Source organism: Tripterygium wilfordii, chromosome 1, assembly GCF_013401445.1.
Source record: "Tripterygium wilfordii isolate XIE 37 chromosome 1, ASM1340144v1, whole genome shotgun sequence".
NCBI lineage: Eukaryota > Viridiplantae > Streptophyta > Magnoliopsida > Celastrales > Celastraceae > Tripterygium > Tripterygium wilfordii.
In genome coordinates, this window is record NC_052232.1 from 670,791 (window position 1) to 692,991 (window position 22,201).

The window sequence follows — 22,201 nt, forward strand, 5'->3', positions numbered from 1 at the left end:
ACTTACTTAGGTGGTTGAAGTGTTGTTTTTTTTTTTTAGTACAAGTACAAATACAATATACGAGAAACTATCAGATCAAGCCTATGAAAGTATAGGTATCAACATGCCCCACGCAGGGACAGACTAAGCCCACACACCTCATGCAAGTACAGGTATCAATAGACCCCACGCAGGAGGCATATCAAGCCCACGCAGGGATAGACTAAGCCCACTCACCTCCTTATAAATATTCGGAGGAGGTGAGACTAGAACCCATGACCTGAAGTCAGGGATATGCAAACTCATTGCCACTCAACCAATGGTTGAATTGTTGTTAAGAGTGTAATTACTTGGAAGTTTCCCATTTAATTCCAACAACTTAATTTCTGTATTTTGTGGACCAACTTTCTCTATAATATAGCAGGCAGGAGTTAATAATTAGTCAAGAAAAGATACTTATTTAGCAATATTAGTAATAAATTTAATGAGCTACTTAAAATTTGTAAGATTTCAGTTTTGCGAGAATTTTCCTATTCCTTTTATTGTTATCTTGATCAGTGATATACATGCCAAAAGAATATTCCAATTTAATACAATATATAATATTGTCAAACGCGTATTGAACACGTACAGAACTCAAAACTACTACTTATACATACACTACACTACTACTACTTACACACACAGTAGTTTTGGTTGGACGGAGGAGGTGCTGTTTCAATAGTGTTTTGCATTAATGGAGGCTGGTGACATAGAAGCTGAAAGGCCACTGGAAATAGAAAGCATGGAAGAAGAAGAAGAAGAAGAAGCACATCATGATCAGCCTCAGCCTCAGCCTATTGAGATTGCTAAAATGAAGAAGCCAGCTTGTTTGAGAGATCTGCTGCGAAATGATTCATTTTTAGAGAATGGTTTGGGTGATGACCAAGTTCATGGATCCAGGGTATGCCCTTACTTCTTCATTTATTTTATTTTTTTAAATAGTAAACTATATATGCTCATGGAGCTAAAGACACGAGATTCCCTTTTCTTTAATTTTAGTAATTAAAAGAGGATTTTATTGAATTTAATTCAGGCAGCATATTGGAAGGCCACTTTGATGCTTGCATTTCAGAGTATTGGGGTTGTGTATGGTGATCTTGGAACCTCACCATTGTACGTACTACCTGGTGTCTTTCCCGATGGAGTTATAAATCACGATGATGAAATCCTTGGTGTTTTATCTTTGATCTTCTATGCCATAACATTAGTCTCTGTGATCAAATATGTTTTCATTGTTTTGGCTGCTAATGACAACGGCAATGGTAAGCTTGTCTCAATTCTTTGGTTTTAATAAGGTCATAAATGGTCAAGTAATTCACTTTTTGAACGGAACTGTTGTGTTTTAGGTGGGACATTTGCTTTGTACTCTCTGTTATGTCGGTATGCTGACCTAAATGCGATGCCAAATCGACAACCAGAAGATCGAGAAGTGTCTAATTACGAGCTCGAATTGCCAAGTCGAGGGCTTAAGATGGCTTCGATTGTGAAATCAACTATTGAGAAGAGCACCTTCATGAAATACTTTATTTTGTTGGTGACCTTGTTTGCCACTTCAATGGTCATGGGAGATGGCATTCTCACACCCTGCATATCAGGTACAACATCTATAATATGTAAAGTGCACAAATGATAAGCTTGATTAACTTGTGTTTGATCGTCCATGTTTCATTCCTACAGTGCTATCGGCTGTATCGGGTATCAGAGAAGCTACTCCTGCACTTACCGATAAGGCTATCACTTGGATTTCAGTGGTGATTTTGATTCTCTTGTTTCAAATCCAGAGATTTGGAACAGATAAAATCGGATATAGTTTTGCACCAATCTTAACAATTTGGTTCACTTTCATTGGGTTTATTGGAATCTACAACTTTGTTAACTACGAACCTGCCAAAATAATCAAGGCTGTCAATCCCTGGTACATTTTAAACTACTTCGCGACGAATAAGTTTAATGCTTGGAAATCTCTTGGAGGAGTAATTCTATGCCTCACAGGTATATATACATATTTTATAGTCAAATTTATTTGAAAGTCATCAACATTTAGTTTCAAGTCAGTTTCATTTCTAATCATTGCATTTACTCAACAACATACATATATATATATATATGTATATAGATATATAGGTTCTGAAGCTTTGTTCGCTGATTTGGGCCACTTTAATGTCCGTGCAATTCGAATAAGCGCGTGTACGATAGTGTTTCCCTCTGTAATATGTGCATACTTTGGTCAAGCATCATACCTCATGCAGAACAAGAAAGATGTAGGAAATGCATTCTACAGTTCAGTCCCAAGTAAGTCTACTAGTCCTCAACACCTACTGTTACTATTGCCAACTTTTGGTTTTGCTCCTCTAGTGACTTACATTTGACTCATTCTTTTTGGTTCAGAAAAACTGTACTGGCCGATGTTTGTCATTGCAGTAATGGCAGCTGTAGTTGCTAGCCAGTCGATGATCTCGGCCACATTTTCTATAGTTCAACAATCAGTAGCACTCGGTTGTTTCCCTCGCGTTAAAATCGTGCATACATCAAGAAAATACGCGGGCCAAGTTTATGTTCCTGAGATCAATCATCTGCTGATGATCGCTTGCGTTGGCATCACTATAGGCTTCAAGAGCTCCTTGGAAATCGGCAATGCATATGGTAATTAACCTTTCATATTGTCCTAAATAGAGTCCACAACATGAGCACAACTTAATTGCCAGTTTTTGAATGCATCTATTTTTTGTTTTATTCATTATAGGAATTGCAGTGGCATTTGTCCTTTCGATCACATCTTCGTTTCTTATACTGGTGATGATCATGAAATGGAATACAAATAGGATTATTGTCACCGTCCATGCACTAACTATTGGATTATATGAACTCCTAATGTTGAGTGCTTCACTTTACAAGTTTGTTGATGGAGGCTATATTCCGCTCATCTTTGCCGTCGTATTGGTCATTATAATGTGTATCTGGAACTATGGTGATCGGGAAAAATATCAGTACCAGCTAGCACACAAAATTTCCATCCATGAACTCACCCAAATAGCCTCAAGCCCAACCATATACCGCGTCCCTGGTATTGCTCTATTCTACACTCAGCTTGTTCATGGAATATCTCCTTTGTTCACTCGATATGCTTCACAAATCAAGACCTTGCATTCAGTTCTAGTCTTCATTTCAATCAAGTCACTGCACATCAGCAAAGTCCCTCCGAACGAACGGTTTCTTTTTCAACGACTAGAGTCTGAAGGGATACCAATATTTCGATGCGTTGTGAGGTATGGATACAAGGATGAAAGAAGGGAATTATGGGAGTCCTTTGAGGTTGCATTTGTGGATCAATTGAGGGAGTTCATACTAGCTAATGCAAGATTGATGAGATCTTATGATTCGGATGGTCGGGAATTGACTGTCATAGATGTTGAAAGGACTCAAAATGAGTTGAGATTGGTGGACAGTGCATTAGAACATGGAGATGTAACATATTTGATGGGTGAAGGGGAGATGAGAGCTTCGAAGAATTCGAGTCTATGGAAGAAAATGATGATAGATTATGGTTATAATTGGTTGAGCAGATGTGTGAGACAACCTGATGAAGTTTTTATGCTTCCTCGGCAGCGTCTACTCAAGGTGGGATTGACTTATGAGGTTCAGTGATCTCTAATGTGAGTGTTTGTGAAAGAATCTGTTATATGGCTCCTCTATGATATATGGAGCTTGTCTAGTTTATTTGTGACTATTATCTGCGAAACTCTCTCTAAATTACCATTAATTATCACAGTAACTTCTCTTCTTTTTTCTTTTTATTTTTTCTAAATTAATTGGTATAAACATGAATATGCATGATCTCCAGTCTCCAGAAGTACTCTTACATTTTACAGTAATTAAGACCATCTATGGAGTTGTTAGAAAAGGAAAACATGGCTATTTTCATAGTAGATATACACATAAATTGTGGTGCTCGAACGACAATTGGAAGAAAAAAAACAGTCAAAGTGGGCCACCAACAACCTACAAGACACGTAAGCAGAGACAATCGAAAAGTTCTTGACACTGGAGGTGATGACCGAAGGAACTAAGACGATCAAGTCAGCAAGGCAGAAACATTAACATGATTAATTAAGAAAACTAGATTAGGTAACTCTACACAATAATGCATTGATTAGTATAATATGCGCAGAAAGATGAACATTGATTAATTAAGAAAAGTAATTAAAGATAGAGTAGTTAGTTGGTCATAACATATATACTGAGAGGAGGGCAATGTATAGAGATTTGGGATTCATAATTCCTTAGAATCCACAATTCATATCTAATGATGGAGAAAAAAAAGTGAGACAAATTTTAAAAATAAAAAAATAAAAATGTGATGTGATGTGATGTAACATACCTTCTAAACCATTGAATTCAAATTGCAGACTGTATAATTTTAAACGAATTGCGGAGCCTCCAAAATCTTATATATAAGGCCAAGTGTGCCGTGGAGATTGTGTGAGGACGGCTTTTGATGCAAGGAAAGTCCGAAAAAACAGTGGTGGCAGAGGACGCGTAATATATACAAGACAAGGGGAAGAGCTGGAGGCGTATCGGCATATAAGGTACGTGTCGCAGTCGCACCACTGGAAATGGAATGCACAACCAAACTCACCAACATAAAAGCTTTGCCTGCAACCTGCAATGCATATATATATTGCATGTTAATGCATTAACGCTTGTGTTGTGTTACTTGTGTATGTGTTTCCATCATCTTTTGGACGCAGCTGCTCCCTCTTTTCTGTACCTACGTCCTTGCTTCCTCTACATTTTTAACACCTGTCTGTCTTCATACTTATCTCCAGGATTTCGACACAACTCCAACAACTTTTCATCACTCCACGTACTACTCTAGAGTACTCTAGTGAGAGAGAGAGAGGCTAAAAAGTTAGTGAAGAGCCTTGGAATCGTCTGGGTGCGGTTGATCTTGCGTTAACTTTGTGCAAGTTTTGAGCCAACAGAAAGTCAATAAACCAAAAGCCACCCATGAAGATACGTCAAGAAAACACACATTTGGCAATCAAATGCACTTTTACATGAAGGAATTACACTTTCTTTTTCACTTTGGTCTCTCATCAGGAAACTAATGCAATAATGTAATGCCTTCTCTCTCTCACAATGTAAACTTTATGGTGTTTATATATTTCTAATTCTTCTTCTTTTTTAGTATCACTTTTTTTTATTTGATAGCACAATTCTAAAGATCTCAAAATTTGATCCCAAAAATCTCTCAAATTTATATGACATTAAAATAACTATTAATTAAAAACACACATATAGAATTCATTTCACATTCAATACTCCACATTAAATGAGGATCTTTGGGGTCACTTTTTTATGTCACAACCATTATCCATTAAGAATATTAGATTTTTTTTTCATGAATGGAAACTGGAAAGTAAAAGTCGGAAAAGAAAAAGACAAAAGACTAACACAAAAACAAAACAGAAAATCAAATAAAAAAATTGAAAAGGAAAAAGTAAAAAAAAGGAGTGATACGTGGCAGTTAACAAGGACTAGAAGTCAAATCGTTGGCTACGCTAAAATTAAAATCGTCCTTTATTACTGCTCTCCATAGCTGTTTGGGTTGGGAGGGTCCCACTAATCCCTCCTCTTCTTCACTTTCTCTCTTTCTATTTATGTTCCCCTTCATTTTCCTTCAAGAGAAAACTCTCTCCCTGTCATCACCGGCCACCGCCGCCCACTGAGAGAGAAATGAGAGATGATGACATGGTGGGTTTAAGCATAATTTTGGAGACCCAAAAGGGTTTTATTAACCACAACAACAAGAAAACTCCACAAGTCATCAACAAAGCCACCATGATCAACAAAAACAAACAGTCTTCTTCTTCTTCAACTTCAACTTCAAAGAGAGTCTCTCAGTCCTCACCCTTCCCTGTACCTACGTTTCTTGAGCATTGTTTTCTTTGCAGACAGAAGCTCTTGCAGGGAAAAGACATCTACATGTACAAGTTAGCACCGCAAAACCAAAACCCTAGTTAGTTAAAAGATTCCCAGATCTTTTACACTTTAATCTCAATGATTTCTTTTGTACAAACTCTTTTTTTTTCCCCGTTTTCCTTGCATATCATGTGTTTGTGTTATTGTCTCACTGAATGATTTATTTGGTTTTTTTTTTTCTTCGACAGAGGTGACAGGGCTTTTTGTAGCGTGGAGTGCCGGTGCAGGCAGATATTTATCGACGAGGAAGAGAGTCCAAGTAAAGACAACTGTTCATTGGCGGCCATGAAACCGTCTTCTGCATCTGCAGCTTCTTCGTCTTCACCTTCTGGTTCTCGTAGCCGCAACAAAGGGCCCAGAAACCGAACTGGTGGTTTTGCATACTGAGAGAGAGAAGCGCAGGCATTTTGTTGGGCCTCTTTTTGAATTTTATTCCAGTTTTACCCCTGTTTCTTTTTGTAAGGACTTCCAATGTCCGTTGGAATGAAGCCATAGAGGCATATTCTATCCTTTTGTCTCTCCCACAAACAATTACTCTTGCTTGGAGGGTATTTATGGAAAGTTCTTAGCACAGGCTTAGACATGCTTAATTAGTGACACGTAATGCTTGGATTGATGAGTTTAAGGCATTATGAGAGTCATCATCTTCTTTGTTTAATCATAATCACTAGTGCTTGTCTTATTCTTTCACCACATAACAAAGGTGTACGAAGTTTTTTTTTTAACATAATGTTTGAGATCCTAAAAAGTGACTTAAGTGTTCGATGTGAAATGGGTTCTATATGTGTGTTTTTAATCAATAATTATTTTAATGTCACATAAATTTCGATGACTTTCGGGATCAAATTTTGGGGTCTTTAGGATTGTCCTTTTTTTTATTGTTGCAATGCGCATTTTAGCAAATTGTCATTTGTGAATGCTAAGTTACGCACCCCATTTAGGACCGTCCAATACACAAGGAGATATCGACAAACAAGACAGTTTGTCCACTTATTGCATGTAATCGAAGAGATTGTATCAATAGTTTAGTAATTAACACTAATGCAATCGAGGAGTTTTCTAATAATTTGGCCGAACCCATTTCAGGAGAGGTATTGTCCACTTTTTGGGTTATTGGATTCTAATAAATACAACGGGTTCGTACGAATGTATTATTTTATCAAATAAGGTGCTTCTTAGTTTAGGCCATCTCTCGATTTGCAATTTGGTTGCAGGGAATAGGTTTCTTCACCATACCGTTTCCTATGGAGATGAGATCCGATTCTTCTGATCCAATTGTCATGCATTCTTCACAACACCGATTCAATTGGTGTGTTCCAACGACACGCATTTGATGCACAATGATGGGGTTCCTATATATGATGGAGATGGTCTTTCTTGATGAAAGAGAATTTAAGCCGAGAATCTTAATCCAATCTATATGCATTGTTTTGCTTTCTGGTTTTGTTTAGAATGTCCGTATTTAGCCTAGGACAGCGTTATTCGAGTACATCTCAGTGTTGTCCGATGTTAGTATAGTGTTTGTTCTTCAATTTTGTAGTTACTCTGCTAGTGTTTGTAAATTCCTAGACCGCAAACATGACTCTAGACATAACGTTTGCTATTATGTAATGAAGTCGGCCATTAACATAGCGCTAAGTATAACGTTTGCTATTATGTAACGAAGTGTTGGGATTTAACCCTTTCTAAAAAAAAATTGAAAAAAAAAAGTGATATGATAACCCACGTTGAGTTAGAAGGAGCTGCAGCAGCAGATCATGGTGCAGGAAGTGAGAACGAAATGGAAATGCTATTTGGCTACATAGAGATGGCACTTTTTGACATGACAAAAAACAAACAGAAAATTTTGCATTTTAGTATAGGGAGTATGAACCAATCATCCAACTTAGTTTGGGAGTAGAAATAAAGCAATCACTTCTCAATAGTCTAATCTAGTTGGACATCTCTCCAAACTTAAGGAATACAATATTCGAGGTCGGGATTCGAACTAACCAACTAGGCTGTCCAAAAGGGCATGTTGGACTGAGTGATTTCTCGATTACCAAAAAGGATAATAGAAATAAAGCCAGAAAAGAGACAGAGACTCAGCAACAATATAGTGCTAAAATGGCATCATAATTTATGGTAGCACTCATGCATTTGATAAGAAATGTTGGGCATAAAAAAATGGATGACTTGGAAGCATATGAAAAAGAGGAGAGAGGACCATAGAATCTTGCAACTTTTCTATGTGCCCATGCGGTTTTGAAAGATGGGAACCCTAGAAAAGGGCACCATTTGGAGTACTAATTTGGAATAATTAGGGTTTTGTCTTAATGCTATGATAGTACTCTCCACAACCACAAACCCTTCCGGGAAAGGGACCCATGAGTAATGTCCTTGATTGGGTTTCACTACACCTAAAAAAAACAACTCCTTGATGCGACACAAAATATGAGTTCTCAGTAGACAATATAGTAAATAACAAAGCAGCAGACAATATTGTAGATTTGAGGATAATATACTACCTGTTAGAGATGTGTATTTTGTATATTTTTAGTATAGAAGGGTAGTATGGTCTTCTCTTCATTCTCTTGTCTATATACTCATGTATTACTCATTTGTTACACAATTTCATATCTATTATCATGGTATCGAAGCTAAGTTTTTTTTTCCTACAATTTTTTTTCGTGCGGCACTCTTCTCCGACGAGCTCCTCCCAGTGCGCCACTGTTCCCAGCTCTCTCAGCCCAGCTCCGGCGAGATCTCGACAGATCTCTGCTGTCTGCCGACCAGCACTGCCCAGTTCGGTGCTCTCTGCGGCCGCTGTTCTCAGCTCTCTCAGTCCAGCTCCGGCGAGATCTCTGCTGCAGACCAGCACTGCCCAGTTCTCTGCCGACCAGCTTTGGTCCACTCTGCCAACCCAGCTGCCAGCTCCCAGCTCCGATCTCTCAGCTGCTGGCGAGCTTCTTCTAGTGCGCCTCTACTCTCATCTCTCTCGGCCCAGTTCTCTGCCGACCAGCACTGTCCAGATCGGTGCTCTCTGCCTCGTTTGGTCCACTCTGCCAACCCAGCCAGATCTGTTTTTTTTTATCTTCTGACATTGCAGTTTGGCCCTCCATATTTCTGAAATTGCAATTTGGTCCCTCCAGCTTTCTGACATTGCAGTTTGATCCCTCCAGCTTTCTGACATTGCAGTTTGGCCCTCCATATTTCTGAAATTGCAGTTTGGTCCTTCCAGCTTTCTGACATTGCAGTTTGGTCCCTCCAGCTTTCTGACATTGCAGTTTGGTCCCTCCAGCTTTCTGAACTTACAGTTTAGTCCCTACAGATTTTTTTTAAATTGTAGTTTGTATTGATGGCAACTCTTGGTGCTGATTTTCCACCTTTGCCGGGGACTGGTTCCTCTGCCACTCGGTCTTTGTCGACCTCGGCTGCATCATCGACGACCGTTGGTTTGACCACCCTTGACCTTCCTCGGGATTTTCTTCCCACTTCGACTGATTTTCGGCTCACTTCAGCCGGTGACTGGCCTACTTGGAGTGCCACGGTTCGTAATGTCTTGTTTGGCCGAGGGCTCTTATCTTATCTCACAGATGGTCCACCTGCTGATGGTTCTGATGATGTTTTAACTGCTTGGACTCTTCGAACTAACCGGGTCTCCAGTTATCTGATTGAGTCTCTCGACCCGGCTCTCCGTCCTGATCTAGTTACTCAAGCTGCCCATGTTGTTTGGAGATCTCTTACCGCTCGTTTTGTTGAGCGCAGTGGGGCTCGTCAGTATTCACTTCTCACTCAGGCTGCTACTGCTCGTCAGGATGATCGGTCTATTCAGCAGTTCTATCACCACATGCGTGGTTTTTGGCGTGAGTTGGAGGTTTTTCTCCCTGCTGGCAGTCATATTGCTGCTGATGTGATTTTTTGGGATATGCGTCACATGTACGAGTTTCTGATGGCTCTCCGCCCCGAGTTTGGTCCTCTGGTTGGTCAACTTATACATCGCGACCCCCCTCCCAGCCTCGAGACTGCAGTTGCTGAGTTAGTCGCCGAGGAGACTCGTCTTCGCCTACTAGGTGGGGTCAAGTCTACTCCTGCACCCTCTAGTTTCTCCGGTGTTCTTGCTGCAGCTCCCTCTGGTGTTTCCACAGCTCCCTCTGGTCGTCCTACTTGCCCTCATTGCATGCGGCCAGGTCATACTATAGATGACTGTTGGAAGCTCCACCCCGAGCGTCGTGTTGGACCTCGTGGCCGCGGCCGCCGTGCCTCCACTTCCACTGTTGCGGCTGTTACTCATGCACTTCCTTCTCCTGCTCCTGCTCCTGCTCTTGCTTTGCCTCAGATTGATATTCAGCAATTTCAGCAGTTCCAGCAGTTCCAGCAGTATCAGCAGCGTCTTGAGCAGATGACTACTTCTTCTAGCACTGGTAGCACTCCTGCACCCTCTGCTTTCTCAGCCACTGGTATGTCTAGTACTTGGATTTTTGACTCTGGGGCCTCTCATCATATGACCTCTGATGCCTCACTGTTGACTGATTGTAGTCCCGCACCTCCTATTCCCTCTATTTACACTGCTGATGGTTCTCCATTGAGAGTTTCTCAGGCTGGCTCTATTACTACTACCTCAGAGCCCTCAGGCCATCTCTCTCTACCCTCTGTTCTTCATGCTCCACAATTGAGCATGAACCTTATTTCTGTTGGTGGTATATGTGATTTTGGCTATGATGTTTTATTCACACCCTCTTCTTGTCGTGTGCAGGATCCGTCTACCAGCCGGGTGATTGGCAGTGGTCGTAGAGTGGGTGGCCTCTATCATCTCCAGTCCCTCCACATTCCCTCCTCGCGTCCCAGTTTTTGTGGTCTTGCCTCTCCTACTCCTGATATCTGGCATAGACGATTAGGTCATATTTCTGAATCGCGACTGAAGAGTCTCTCCCTGTCTGGAGCTCTCGGTCGTGGTCCTTTTTCTGCTTTGAGTCCTTGTCTTGGTTGTAAGCTTGCTAAAGCTACAGCACTCCCCTTTTCCCCCAGTGTATCCCAAACTTCTAGTGTTTTTGATCTATTACATTCAGATATTTGGGGCCCTGCACCTCTCCCTTCTATTTGTGGTTATCGTTATTATGTTTCCTTTATTGATGACTTTACTAGCTATACTTGGGTCTATCTCTTACAACATCGCTCTGAGATTCTCTCTGTGTATGAGCATTTTACCACTATGATTTTCACCCAGTTCGATCGTCGCATCAAGAGGCTTCGCTCTGATTGTGCTCTTGAGTACTTGTCTTCTAGTATGCGCTCATTGCTCTCCTCTCACGGTACCATTTTTCAACACTCATGTCCTCACACACATGAGCAGAATGGTGTTGCTGAGAGGAAGCATCGACACATTCTAGAGACTACTCGGGCACTTCTACTTTCGGCTTCTGTGCCTCGTTCTTACTGGGCTGAGGCTGTTCTCACTTCAGTCAATCTTATCAACATTACTCCCTCTTCAGTTCTCCCTGGTCGTATCTCTCCTCATGAGCGGCTCTTCCACTCCCCACCTGACTACTCTCGTCTTCGCACATTTGGCTGCACTTGTTTTGTCCTATTACCTCCTCCTGAGCGTTCCAAATTGTCTCCTGTTTCTGTCAAATGTGTTCTCCTCGGTATCAGTGCTGAACACAAGGGTTATCGTTGCTACGATCCCTTGACTCGGCGCGTCCGTATCTCTCGTCATGTCTCCTTTCTTGAGGATGTTCCTTATTTCTTCTCGACATCTCAGGATCTTACCTTTCTTACGCTTCCGCCTTTACCCACTCCTAAAATTTCTACTCTCTCTCCTCCTATTTCTTCTACCTCCATTCTAGATATTTCAATCTCTTCCACTCCCTCGGATTCTACTCCTACTGAGCCTAATCCTCCATCTTCCTCGTCCTCTGTTGGCCCTGATCACGTTCCCCCTGTACCTGATCCTCCATCTCCATCTTCATCATCGTCCTCGACTGATATTGTTCCTCCTCCTCCTTCATCTGGTATTACTCCTTATCCTCTTCACTACACCCGTGATCTTGACTATGTCCCATCTTCTAGTTTTGATGCTACCTCATCCTCCTCGATCACTTGTCCATCATCTGCTAGTACGGATCCTCCTGCACCTCGCTATCCTCAGCGCGAGCGACGTCCTGTGGAGAGGTATGGTTATAGTTCTGTTTCCACTTATGCTCCACAGTTTACTGCTTTTCTTACTGCTCTTCATTCGGAGTCTGAGCCTAGTACATACAGTGAGGCATCTCAGTCCGTTCAGTGGCAGCAGGCTATGGCTGAGGAGTTTGAGGCTTTTAGGGAGACTCGGACTTGGGATGTGGTTCCTCTTCCTGTTGGTGTTAGGCCTATTGGCTGCAAATGGATTTACCGGGTCAAGCGTCGACCTGATGGGTCCATTGAGCGCTATAAGGCGCGTCTTGTAGCTAGAGGTTTTTCTCAGGTGCATGGTATTGATTATGATAAGACCTTTGCTCCAGTTGCTCAGATGACTACAGTTCGCACTTTATTGGCAGTTGCGGCAGTTAGTCAATGGCCTCTTCTTCAGATGGATGTGAAGAATGCCTTTCTCAATGGTGATCTCTCAGAAATTGTTTACATGCAACCCCCTCCTGGACTTCGGACTCCTCCTCAGCATGTTTGTCGCCTTCGTCGGGCTATCTATGGTCTCAAACAAGCCCCTCGGGCTTGGTTTGAGCGTTTTCGTCAGGTGGTGACTCAGGCTGGATTTACTGAGAGTTCTCAGGATCACTCTCTATTTGTTCGGTCATCCCCTCAGGGGCGGGCGATTCTGCTGTTGTATGTGGATGATATGATCATTACAGGTGATGATACCGCTGCCATACAGTATCTTCAGCGACACCTTCAGTCTCAGTTTCGGATGAAAGATCTTGGTTCTCTCAGGTATTTTCTTGGTATTGAGATTACTCGTTCTGATCATGGCATTCTGCTGTCCCAACAGAAGTATCTCTCTGACATCCTCAGTCGGGCTGCTCTCTCAGATACTCGCAGTGTTGACACTCCTCTTGAGCTTAATGTGAAGCTCTGTCCGACTGATGGTCAGCCTCTTCCTGATCCGACTCGCTACAGGCAGATTGTTGGTCAGCTTGTGTACCTATGCATCACTCGTCCGGATATTGCTCATGCTGTGAGTATTGTGAGTCAGTTTATGTCTGCTCCCAGCTCAGTTCACTATGGTGCTCTCCTTCGGATTCTTAGGTATCTCAGTGGGACTATGACTAGGTCCTTGTACTTATCATCATCCTCGCCTCTCACTCTTCAGGCATACTCAGATGCTGATTGGGCAGGTGATCCTACTTCTCGTCGCTCTATTACAGGCTACTGTGTGTTTCTTGGTGACTCTCTCATCTCTTGGCGCAGCAAGAAACAGAATGTAGTCTCTCTTTCTAGCACGGAGGCGGAATATCGTGCCATGGCCACTACGGCTAAGGAGATTGTTCATCTACGTCGTCTCCTTAGTCACTTGGGTGTCCATATTTCTGGACCCACACCGATGCATTGTGACAACAGGAGTGCTATCCATATTGCCAGCAACCCTGTTTTTCACGAGAGGACGAAACACATTGAGATTGATTGTCACTTTGTTCGTGAGCAGTTTTTATCGGATGTTCTCTCCTTGCCTTTCACTTATTCTGTTGCACAGTTGGCGGATTTCTTCACGAAGTCTCACACTGTTTCTCGTCATCAGCTTCTTATTGGCAAACTCTCGGTTTTTGACCCACCTTGAGTTTGAGGGGGGGTGTTAGAGATGTGTATTTTGTATATTTTTAGTATAGAAGGGTAGTATGGTCTTCTCTTCATTCTCTTGTCTATATACTCATGTATTACTCATTTGTTACACAATTTCATATCTATTATCACTACCTAACATCCTCATGTTGTCTGATTGCATCTATATTGGCACCTGCAAGCTTAAAAACAAGATTTGAGATTAGATGGTATCACAGTGATTCCCTAATCTCACATAAAGTATAGGATAGATGATGACCTGACCTAAACTTTACGAGGTTCTTGGTGCCAATAAGTGTACCAGAAGACTAATTCCTCACAAGTGTCTGGACTAGAAAAACCTGCTTGAGGAAGAAGAAATGGGCTTTTGATTTGAAATCATGCTTACAAAGATGATCTCATGACAAAACCCTTTTCTTCAACGGGGGAGAGGAGATATTTGATATCAAGTGTGTGATTACATTAATTCCTTTAACAAAGATCAAAGTAGAGGTACTCCATGGAGTATATTATCCAATCTCACTACTAGAATTCCAAAGCATTAGTTCTGAGACTAATAGATGATATGCAGTTTTATTAATAAGAAAGCATCCCCATCTGATGTAAATACTAGCTGGAAATCCCAGTTAATCAGTTTACCTAGATTAAAACAAACAGTTATCAGACTATAACATCAATTAATGACTCGCAAAAATGAAAAAAAATCTATCTAAAATCAAAATAAAAAAAAAATGAACTCATCCAATTTCAAGGGAGGTTGAAATACCACAAAGGATTCAGAAAAATGTAACTCAGAACAGTTCGTACGGAAAAAAAGTACTCCAGTTCCCATTCATCCAAAGTTAAGAGCAAGTTTTAAGGGAGATTAATATACAAGTTGGGTAGCAAGATGTCTAGATGTCTGGCGTAGAAATAAGATTTAATTAAATACATATATTGTAACTATAGAATCACAATAGCACACTTAACATCATCACCCACGTCCCATCAGGCTTACCACAATGGGATCGTCTTCTTCGTCAAGCACACCACTGTGATCAACCAGACTTGAACAACAGAACCGCTTTCTGATCCAAGTAGAAATAAACAAAGTGATTTGTCTCATGAGTCACATAAGAACCTGTATCGAGGGTGCAAGAAGAAGAATGTCAGCACAACCCAATTTACAGATAAAAAAAAATACAATTACATTTTTCCCCATAGAAACAGAACATCGAGAAAGAAGGGAACACAAATCAATCTGGCTCTCATTGTCTTACATCAGCTTTAAGCAACAAATTCATATGTTGAAAGAGGAGTAAGAAAATTACACTCGAACCCCAACCTGGAAAAATTGGACCAATGCAATCAGATGCAGAAGCACTTTCAAAAAGGTATTGTCCGTTAATGAAGCACTTTCAAAACGGCGTAAATTTCTGTTAATGAGAGCCATTTAAGATCACATGACTGCGAAATCAAGCATCTGGCCTCAACAGAGACCTCCTAATAGTCTGACAGCAGAAAAGTTCTCTTTATCACATCAAAAAAACCAACAGCACATCTTCACTCCATGGCAGATGTCCCTGTATGACTAGTGGTCATGAATAATAAAACTTTTCATCTTTTGTGTAAGTTCCACAGCGTGTCTGTGGCCTAGGCGCACGCCTTGCGCCTTGTCTGAGATGAATCCAGGCGATTAAGGCTAGGTGAAGCGCCTCACCTGGCCTCGCATGCACCTGGTCGCCTCTTGACAACCCTGCCATAGACCAGGTACAAATGTACAATTCCTAGTTTCTTACTAGTTACTAATTAGTTTCCCTCCCTCAAAAGTTATTCTGTTCCACACTCTCAAAGCAAGCCAAAAACTTGGCAAACGAATCGAGGGGCAACAATCCTTTTCCTCCCCTAGCTCCTCACCGGTGAAGCCCGCCTAGTTGTCCACAGACTACATTTCCTTGAGTACATGACTAAGAGATTAATAACATCAATAATAATAGCTGTAATCTGTTGTGCTATTTTGACTGGCCAGATAAAAGCAGAGTTTAGCCAAGTATTCTTTATCCCTTTAATTAGTTTCCTTCCTCAAAAGCACTTTTCCTCCACTCTCTAAAGCAATCGAAGGTATACGACCCAAGGGTTCACAAAAAAAACCAATATGGATATCACTTTAACTCCAAAAATATACCAATGGTAAAAATGAAGAAGCCCTTAATTCTGCAAAGTTACGGCAGCTAATATAATCAATCCCTTCACTTGAGGTTGAGATAAAAAAAATGAACTTTGCAACGCTCAGCCCATCTGTTGCTGATGTGTTCCTATTATCAGAGTGAATGATCGTATCCGTATGTTCAATTCTTCAAGCTTAAAGAACCAAAAACATGCAATCAGTAAATGCAAGAGCATAGCATCAAATTTGAGGCCAGATCTGTCACTTTTCTTTGTCTTTCTTCAAATCACTCGTCCAGAAAGTAAAGCTAGCAAAACTAATCTTAACATCTCTACAGCAAACATTATATGGCATTTGCTTTAAATAAAATCTTGAAAACCAAATAATTGAAACAAAAAAAAACAGATAAAAGTATTGCGAAACAAATTGGGTTACCAAAATTGCGACCAACGATGCAGTGCCAAGTAGCCCCGTGCTTCTTATCGAACTCCTTCTTTATATGCTCTGCTACATCCTTCTCTACGTTGTTCTTCTCAAACGCCTAAATACAGAAATTACTTTTCCTGTCAGACGCCGAATTAACCCCAAAAAAAAACCCCAGGAATTCCAAAACTTCCTACAATAATTAAATCAGCATATTTGAAAAAAATAAACCCAGAAAAATAATCTTTAAAAAAAAGAGAGAGAGAGTTCGGAGTAAAGAGAGCTAACAGCGATGGCGATCTCGACAGCCTCCTTCTGCATGGCGTCACTCATGTCGGCACTCTTGATGATAACTTGCTTGGTGGAGTTGGTAGCTGTTGCCACCGAGGTTTTCCGGTCATCGGAGTTGGGTCTCACGATCAGAGCTCCGGTGACGCTTTTCTTCTCATCTTCACTCATTTTCACAGCTCTTAATCTCGAAGTTAAAAGAAGATTTGTTTTGATTTTGAAAAAAGAGAGCTTTCGTGAGGAAGGAGAGCTTCACCTTATGTTATTAAGGAGGAAATTAAGGAGGATGTTAAGGAGGATATTAAGGAGGATATTAAGGAGGATATCAAGGAGCATATTAAGGAGGATATCAAGGAGGATATCAAGGAGCATATATTATTGATTCCATTACCTTAAATGCATGCATAAATTAGGCAATGTTTCTAGTTGTTTGCCATTGTTTAGGCTTGACTTAGTGCTTTCTTCTCCTATATATATCACTAACATAGATGTAAATGAACATACAATTTTCTCAACACCATACACAATTCTTTTTCTCTATTTTCTTTACATGGTATCGGAGCTTAGGCTTTCACCCTTCCTGTAAAACAACATCAACTGCAAATCATTATTTCACCTTGCCTCCACACTCATGGCAAAGATCGACAACAATGACCCAGAAAAATCTGAGATAACCAAGATGCAAAACCATAGGCACGATGATCCAAGTGATCCTCTCTATCTTCACCACTCGGACCAACCTGGTCTTATCCTGGTGACCCAATCGCTGAATCAAGAGAACTATCCTCTTTGGAGTCATGCCATGCTCATGGCCCTTATTGCCAAGAACAAAGACGGTTTCATCGATGGAACCGTGACCAAACCTGTCACAGGATCCACGGCAGAGGTAAAACAATGGACTCGTTGTGATCTTCTTGTCAAAGGATGGATCCTCAACACAGTAACCCCTGCAATCGGACAAAGCGTCATGTACAATGATAGTGCTCTTGCCGTCTGGAATGAACTAAAGGAACTACTCTCTACCACCAACAGTGTGTACCTTTTTCACATTGAGCAGGAAATCCATGATTGCTTGCAAGGCAACATGACCATTGGTGAATACTACACCAAGCTCAAAAGTCTCTGGGACAAACGAGATGCACTTTGTCCTCTACCACCTTGTAGTGGGGATATTGCCAAGACTCTACATCAATACCAACAGACACAACGTACCATCAAGTTCCTTATGGGACTCAATGAGGTTTATGCAGCAGCACGTGGTCAAATTCTTCTCATGGATCCACTACCTCCTGCTAACAAAGTGTTCTCTCTTGTCAATCAAGACGAAAAACAACGAATCATCTCCTCACAAGGTCTGGGTAAAGCATCAGAGGCAGCAGCTTTTACCGCTAGAGAAAGGTTCAATCATACAGGGAAAGCTCCTTTGTCCCACCTCTCCACTATCCGTTGCCACCGTTGCCACCTTACTGGTCACTCCACTGAAAACTGTCGGGCACACTTAAAATGTGACTACTGCGGACACAAAGGTCACACAATCGACATTTGCCGCAAGCTTAAGAGGGCCAACTCTCACGGTGATAAGAGTAATCATTTGAACACAAACTCTCATTCTCGTTCAAAGGCTTATCATGTAAGTTTTCAACCAGACAATACTGACAGCACACCACCTTCCTACAACCTCACGGCAGATCAATATCATGATCTCCTTGCTCTTATTGATCAAAATAAAGTAGGAAACATGGCTAGTCAAGTGAATGCGGCAACTACAATGAGCAACGTTTCAGGTAACACAGTTTGTGCAAACTCTCTTATTCCACATAAGGAATGGATTTTTGATACAGGTGCTACAGATCACATGGTCTGCTCATCCACTCTTATGACCACCAAGACACCAATTCTTAATCGTCATGTATACCTGCCCAATCATGCCATTGCTCCCATAACACATATAGGCACCATACGGTTTTCTGATAATCTTGTGCTCTATAATGTTTTATGTGTTCCATCATTCCGATTAAACTTAATTTCAGTAGCCAAATTAGCCAAAACATCCCTATGTTCTGCAATTTTTACTGATGTGTCTTGCATTGTTCAGGACCAACGATCGGGGGAGATGATTGGGATGGGAACTGAGCGCAATGGGCTTTATTACTTGGACGTTGCGAGGATATCTGGGTGTTATTCCGCCTCAACAATTACACCTTCCAACTCATCCCATTTATGGCACCAACGTTTAGGTCATTTATCTAACAAAAGCCTACGGGCCATATCTTTGTCTACCAAAAATATTCATTTTTGTTCAGTTGATGATTGTGTCATTTGTCCTCTTGCCAAACAAACTCGTAATTCTTTTCCATTGAGTTCTATTACTACGAAAGTTCCATTTGAATTAATTCATGTTGACATTTGGGGAGGATACCATATCCAATCACTCAATGGGGCAAAATACTTTCTTACAATTGTTGATGATTTTTCTCGTTGTACTTGGATTTATCTATTACATAGCAAATCCGATGCACGTGGATCTCTTCTTTCCTTCATAAACTATGTTGAAACACAGTTTTCTACTCGCGTCAAAGTCATTAGGAGTGACAATGGCCCTGAATTCTCCATGCATAATTTCTACTCTGAAAAAGGGATTATGCATCAAACCACTTGTGTTTCCACCCCACAACAGAATGGAGTAGCCGAACGCAAGCACCGTCACCTTCTAAATGTTGCCCGCTCCTTACTTTTTCAAGCCAACCTTCCTAAATTTTTTTGGGGAGATTCCATCCTTACCGCTGCTTATCTCATCAATCGTACTCCCACTCCTGTTCTTAAAGGTAAAACTCCATATGAAATTCTCTTTCACAAAACACCTTCTTATACACATTTACGTGTGTTTGGTTGTTTGTGTTTTGCCTCCACCCACCATACTCGTCCTACTAAATTTGATGCCCGTTCTATCCGTTGCCTATTCCTTGGATACCCATATGGTACCAAGGGATACCGCGTTTACAATCTCGAAACTGGTCAAATATTCATCTCTCGGGACGTTGTTTTTCATGAACAATTATTTCCCTACACTACTTCCGCTGCCACTCTTTCCCCTCCCCCCAATTCCACGTTGTTTCCCACTCCAATGGTCTCTATTGACCCATTACCGACACCTGCACCGAGTGCCATGCCCATTCCTTCAGACACACCTAACATTCCACCAAACACATCATTCCATAGTGACACCACTACCACACTTGACCCCATTATGTCTCCGCCACACCCTAATCCCACCTCCACACCCGCACCTCGACTACGCCGCACAACCCATGCTCCCAGTTATCTTCAACACTACCATGTGGAGGTTTCATTGCCCACTCGGGATCCACCGTCATCGCCTCCATCATTGGCTGGACATACAGGTACTTCTCACTCTTTATCTCATGTTATATCCTATGATAACTTGTCTCCTTCCCACAGGGCCTTTGCCACATCCATCTCAGCCATCAAAACACCCACCACCTTTTCCCAAGCTGTCAAGGACCCCCAATGGCGCCATGCTATGGACCAAGAGCTTCAGGCTCTCCAAGAAAATGGTACGTGGTCCCTCCAACCACTGCCACCGCACAAGAAACCTGTTGGCTGCAAATGGGTTTACAAAATCAAATTCAATCCTGATGGCACGGTTGAACGTTACAAGGCACGGTTGGTTGCCAAAGGTTACAGTCAGATTGAAGGTTTTGATTACAGGGAGACTTTTGCCCCAGTTGCCAAGCTTGTTACCGTCCGTCTCCTTCTTGCCGTGGCTGCCACCCAACATTGGCATCTTCGTCAGCTTGACGTCAATAACGCGTTTCTCCATGGCGATCTTGAGGAAGAAGTATATATGTCCCTACCTCAGGGTTTCGGACGAAAGGGGGAGACTCGTGTATGCAAGTTGCACAAATCTCTGTACGGGCTCAAACAAGCCTCTCGCCAATGGTTCATAAAATTGTCTACAGCACTCAAACTTGCTGGTTTTCATCAATCTAAGTCGGACTATTCACTCTTCATCCGAACCCGAGGTAGCATCTTCACTGCACTTCTTGTTTATGTTGATGATGTCATCCTCACAGGGAATAGTCTGCAAGACATTGAGGAAGTTACAAATGGTCTCATGAGACAATTTAAGTTGAAGGATCTCGGTGAGTTGAAATATTTCTTGGGTATAGAGATTGCACGTTCTAGCAAGGGGATTGCTATTTCACAACGTAAATATGCCCTTGAAATACTGGAGGATGCAGGCTACCTTGCTGCTAGGTCAGTCAACACTCCTATGGAACAAAATTTATCCCTCAACAAGACTGATGGAGAGTGCATCAGTGATCCTTTTTCTTATCGAAGACTTGTTGGAAGGTTGATATACTTGACACTTACTCGCCCAGACTTAGTGTATGCTGTCCATATTCTTAGCCAATACATGGATAAGCCCCGTACTCCACATCTGGAAGCAGCTTACCGAGTATTGCGGTACATCAAGCAAGCCCCCGGACAAGGTATTTTATTCTCTGCCACTAGTCCGATACAGCTGAATGCTTTTTGCGATGCGGATTGGGCTAGATGTCGAGACACACGTCGTTCCACCACAGGATATTGCATGTTCCTCGGACAATCACTGATCTCTTGGAAAACTAAGAAACAAAACACAGTGTCCCGCTCAAGCGCGGAAGCAGAGTATCGTTCCATGGCTTCGGCATGTTGTGAAATAACTTGGTTAAAGTACATTCTATGTGATCTTGGAATCAAGCATCCACAACCAGCTAGGTTGTATTGTGACAATCAAGCAGCATTACATATAGCGTCAAATCCAGTATTTCACGAACGAACGAAACACATAGAGATTGACTGTCATCTTGTAAGAGAAAAAATTCAGGCCGGTTTACTCAAGACATTTCACATCTCAACCTCGAAGCAACCGGCAGACATTTTCACGAAGGCTGTAGGTGTCCCACAATTTTCCATCTTACTTAGCAAGTTGGGCATAGTCAACATCTATTCCAACTTGAGGGGGAGTATTAAGGAGGAAATTAAGGAGGATGTTAAGGAGGATATTAAGGAGGATATCAAGGAGCATATTAAGGAGGATATCAAGGAGGATATCAAGGAGCATATATTATTGATTCCATTACCTTAAATGCATGCATAAATTAGGCAATGTTTCTAGTTGTTTGCCATTGTTTAGGCTTGACTTAGTGCTTTCTTCTCCTATATATATCACTAACATAGATGTAAATGAACATACAATTTTCTCAACACCATACACAATTCTTTTTCTCTATTTTCTTTACAGTGTGACTCCGCGACTGTATGTGGTCCGATCGTTTTGAGTTTTATTTTACTAGTCTTCATTATTCTACTTTCTTCTTCTTCTTCTTGTCTTTTTTTTTTGAAAAAGAGGAATCATGGAATGTCATCATGTTCCAACGTCGTCGTTTCATTGAGCTTTGTTGCCATTCCCACCTACAAAAAGAAAATCCAAAATATCAGTAAAGATATGGGCGGCTTTAGGATAATAGTAGTGCCATTGGGTACTCTGTTAATCTGTTTAGGGTGGTAAAAAATTGATTCCAATTC

General features: G+C 41.4%; 4 protein-coding genes across 6 annotated transcripts; 3 read left to right on the plus strand and 1 right to left on the minus strand.

Moving 5' to 3' along the window:
• The first annotated feature begins 700 nt into the window (after nucleotides 1-700).
• On the plus strand, nucleotides 701-3,686 carry LOC120003898 (potassium transporter 5-like). Its single transcript, XM_038853056.1, has 7 exons — nucleotides 701-922; nucleotides 1,055-1,283; nucleotides 1,368-1,616; nucleotides 1,699-2,013; nucleotides 2,146-2,313; nucleotides 2,410-2,664; nucleotides 2,765-3,686. The coding sequence occupies exons 1-7, from the start codon at nucleotides 716-718 to the stop codon at nucleotides 3,664-3,666; spliced, it is 2,325 nt and encodes a 774-aa protein (XP_038708984.1). The 5' UTR covers nucleotides 701-715; the 3' UTR covers nucleotides 3,667-3,686.
• Nucleotides 3,687-5,567: 1,881 nt separating this feature from the next.
• Nucleotides 5,568-6,513, plus strand: LOC120003617 (FCS-Like Zinc finger 15-like). Of its 2 annotated transcripts, none has more exons than XM_038852641.1 (2): nucleotides 5,568-6,040; nucleotides 6,192-6,317. In XM_038852641.1, the coding sequence occupies exons 1-2, from the start codon at nucleotides 5,758-5,760 to the stop codon at nucleotides 6,290-6,292; spliced, it is 384 nt and encodes a 127-aa protein (XP_038708569.1). In that variant the 5' UTR covers nucleotides 5,568-5,757; the 3' UTR covers nucleotides 6,293-6,317. The 2 variants fall into 2 exon arrangements, with proteins under 2 accessions (XP_038708569.1, XP_038708564.1); XM_038852636.1 differs by having other exon boundaries at nucleotides 5,594-6,014; nucleotides 6,192-6,513.
• Nucleotides 6,514-8,625: 2,112 nt separating this feature from the next.
• On the plus strand, nucleotides 8,626-11,079 carry LOC120007706. 2 transcript variants are annotated; one of them, XM_038858219.1, is made up of 2 exons: nucleotides 8,626-10,406; nucleotides 10,739-11,079. In XM_038858219.1, the coding sequence occupies exons 1-2, from the start codon at nucleotides 9,341-9,343 to the stop codon at nucleotides 10,774-10,776; spliced, it is 1,104 nt and encodes a 367-aa protein (XP_038714147.1). In that variant the 5' UTR covers nucleotides 8,626-9,340; the 3' UTR covers nucleotides 10,777-11,079. The 2 variants fall into 2 exon arrangements, with proteins under 2 accessions (XP_038714147.1, XP_038714064.1); XM_038858136.1 differs by having other exon boundaries at nucleotides 8,627-10,442.
• Nucleotides 11,080-14,527: 3,448 nt separating this feature from the next.
• LOC119995538 (dynein light chain 1, cytoplasmic-like) lies at nucleotides 14,528-22,048 on the minus strand. Its single transcript, XM_038842069.1, has 4 exons — nucleotides 21,917-22,048; nucleotides 16,610-16,872; nucleotides 16,334-16,439; nucleotides 14,528-14,872 (listed from the first exon to the last, which is right to left on the minus strand). The coding sequence occupies exons 2-4, from the start codon at nucleotides 16,778-16,780 to the stop codon at nucleotides 14,790-14,792; spliced, it is 360 nt and encodes a 119-aa protein (XP_038697997.1). The 5' UTR covers nucleotides 16,781-16,872; nucleotides 21,917-22,048; the 3' UTR covers nucleotides 14,528-14,789.
• Between the last annotated feature and the right edge of the window lie 153 nt (nucleotides 22,049-22,201).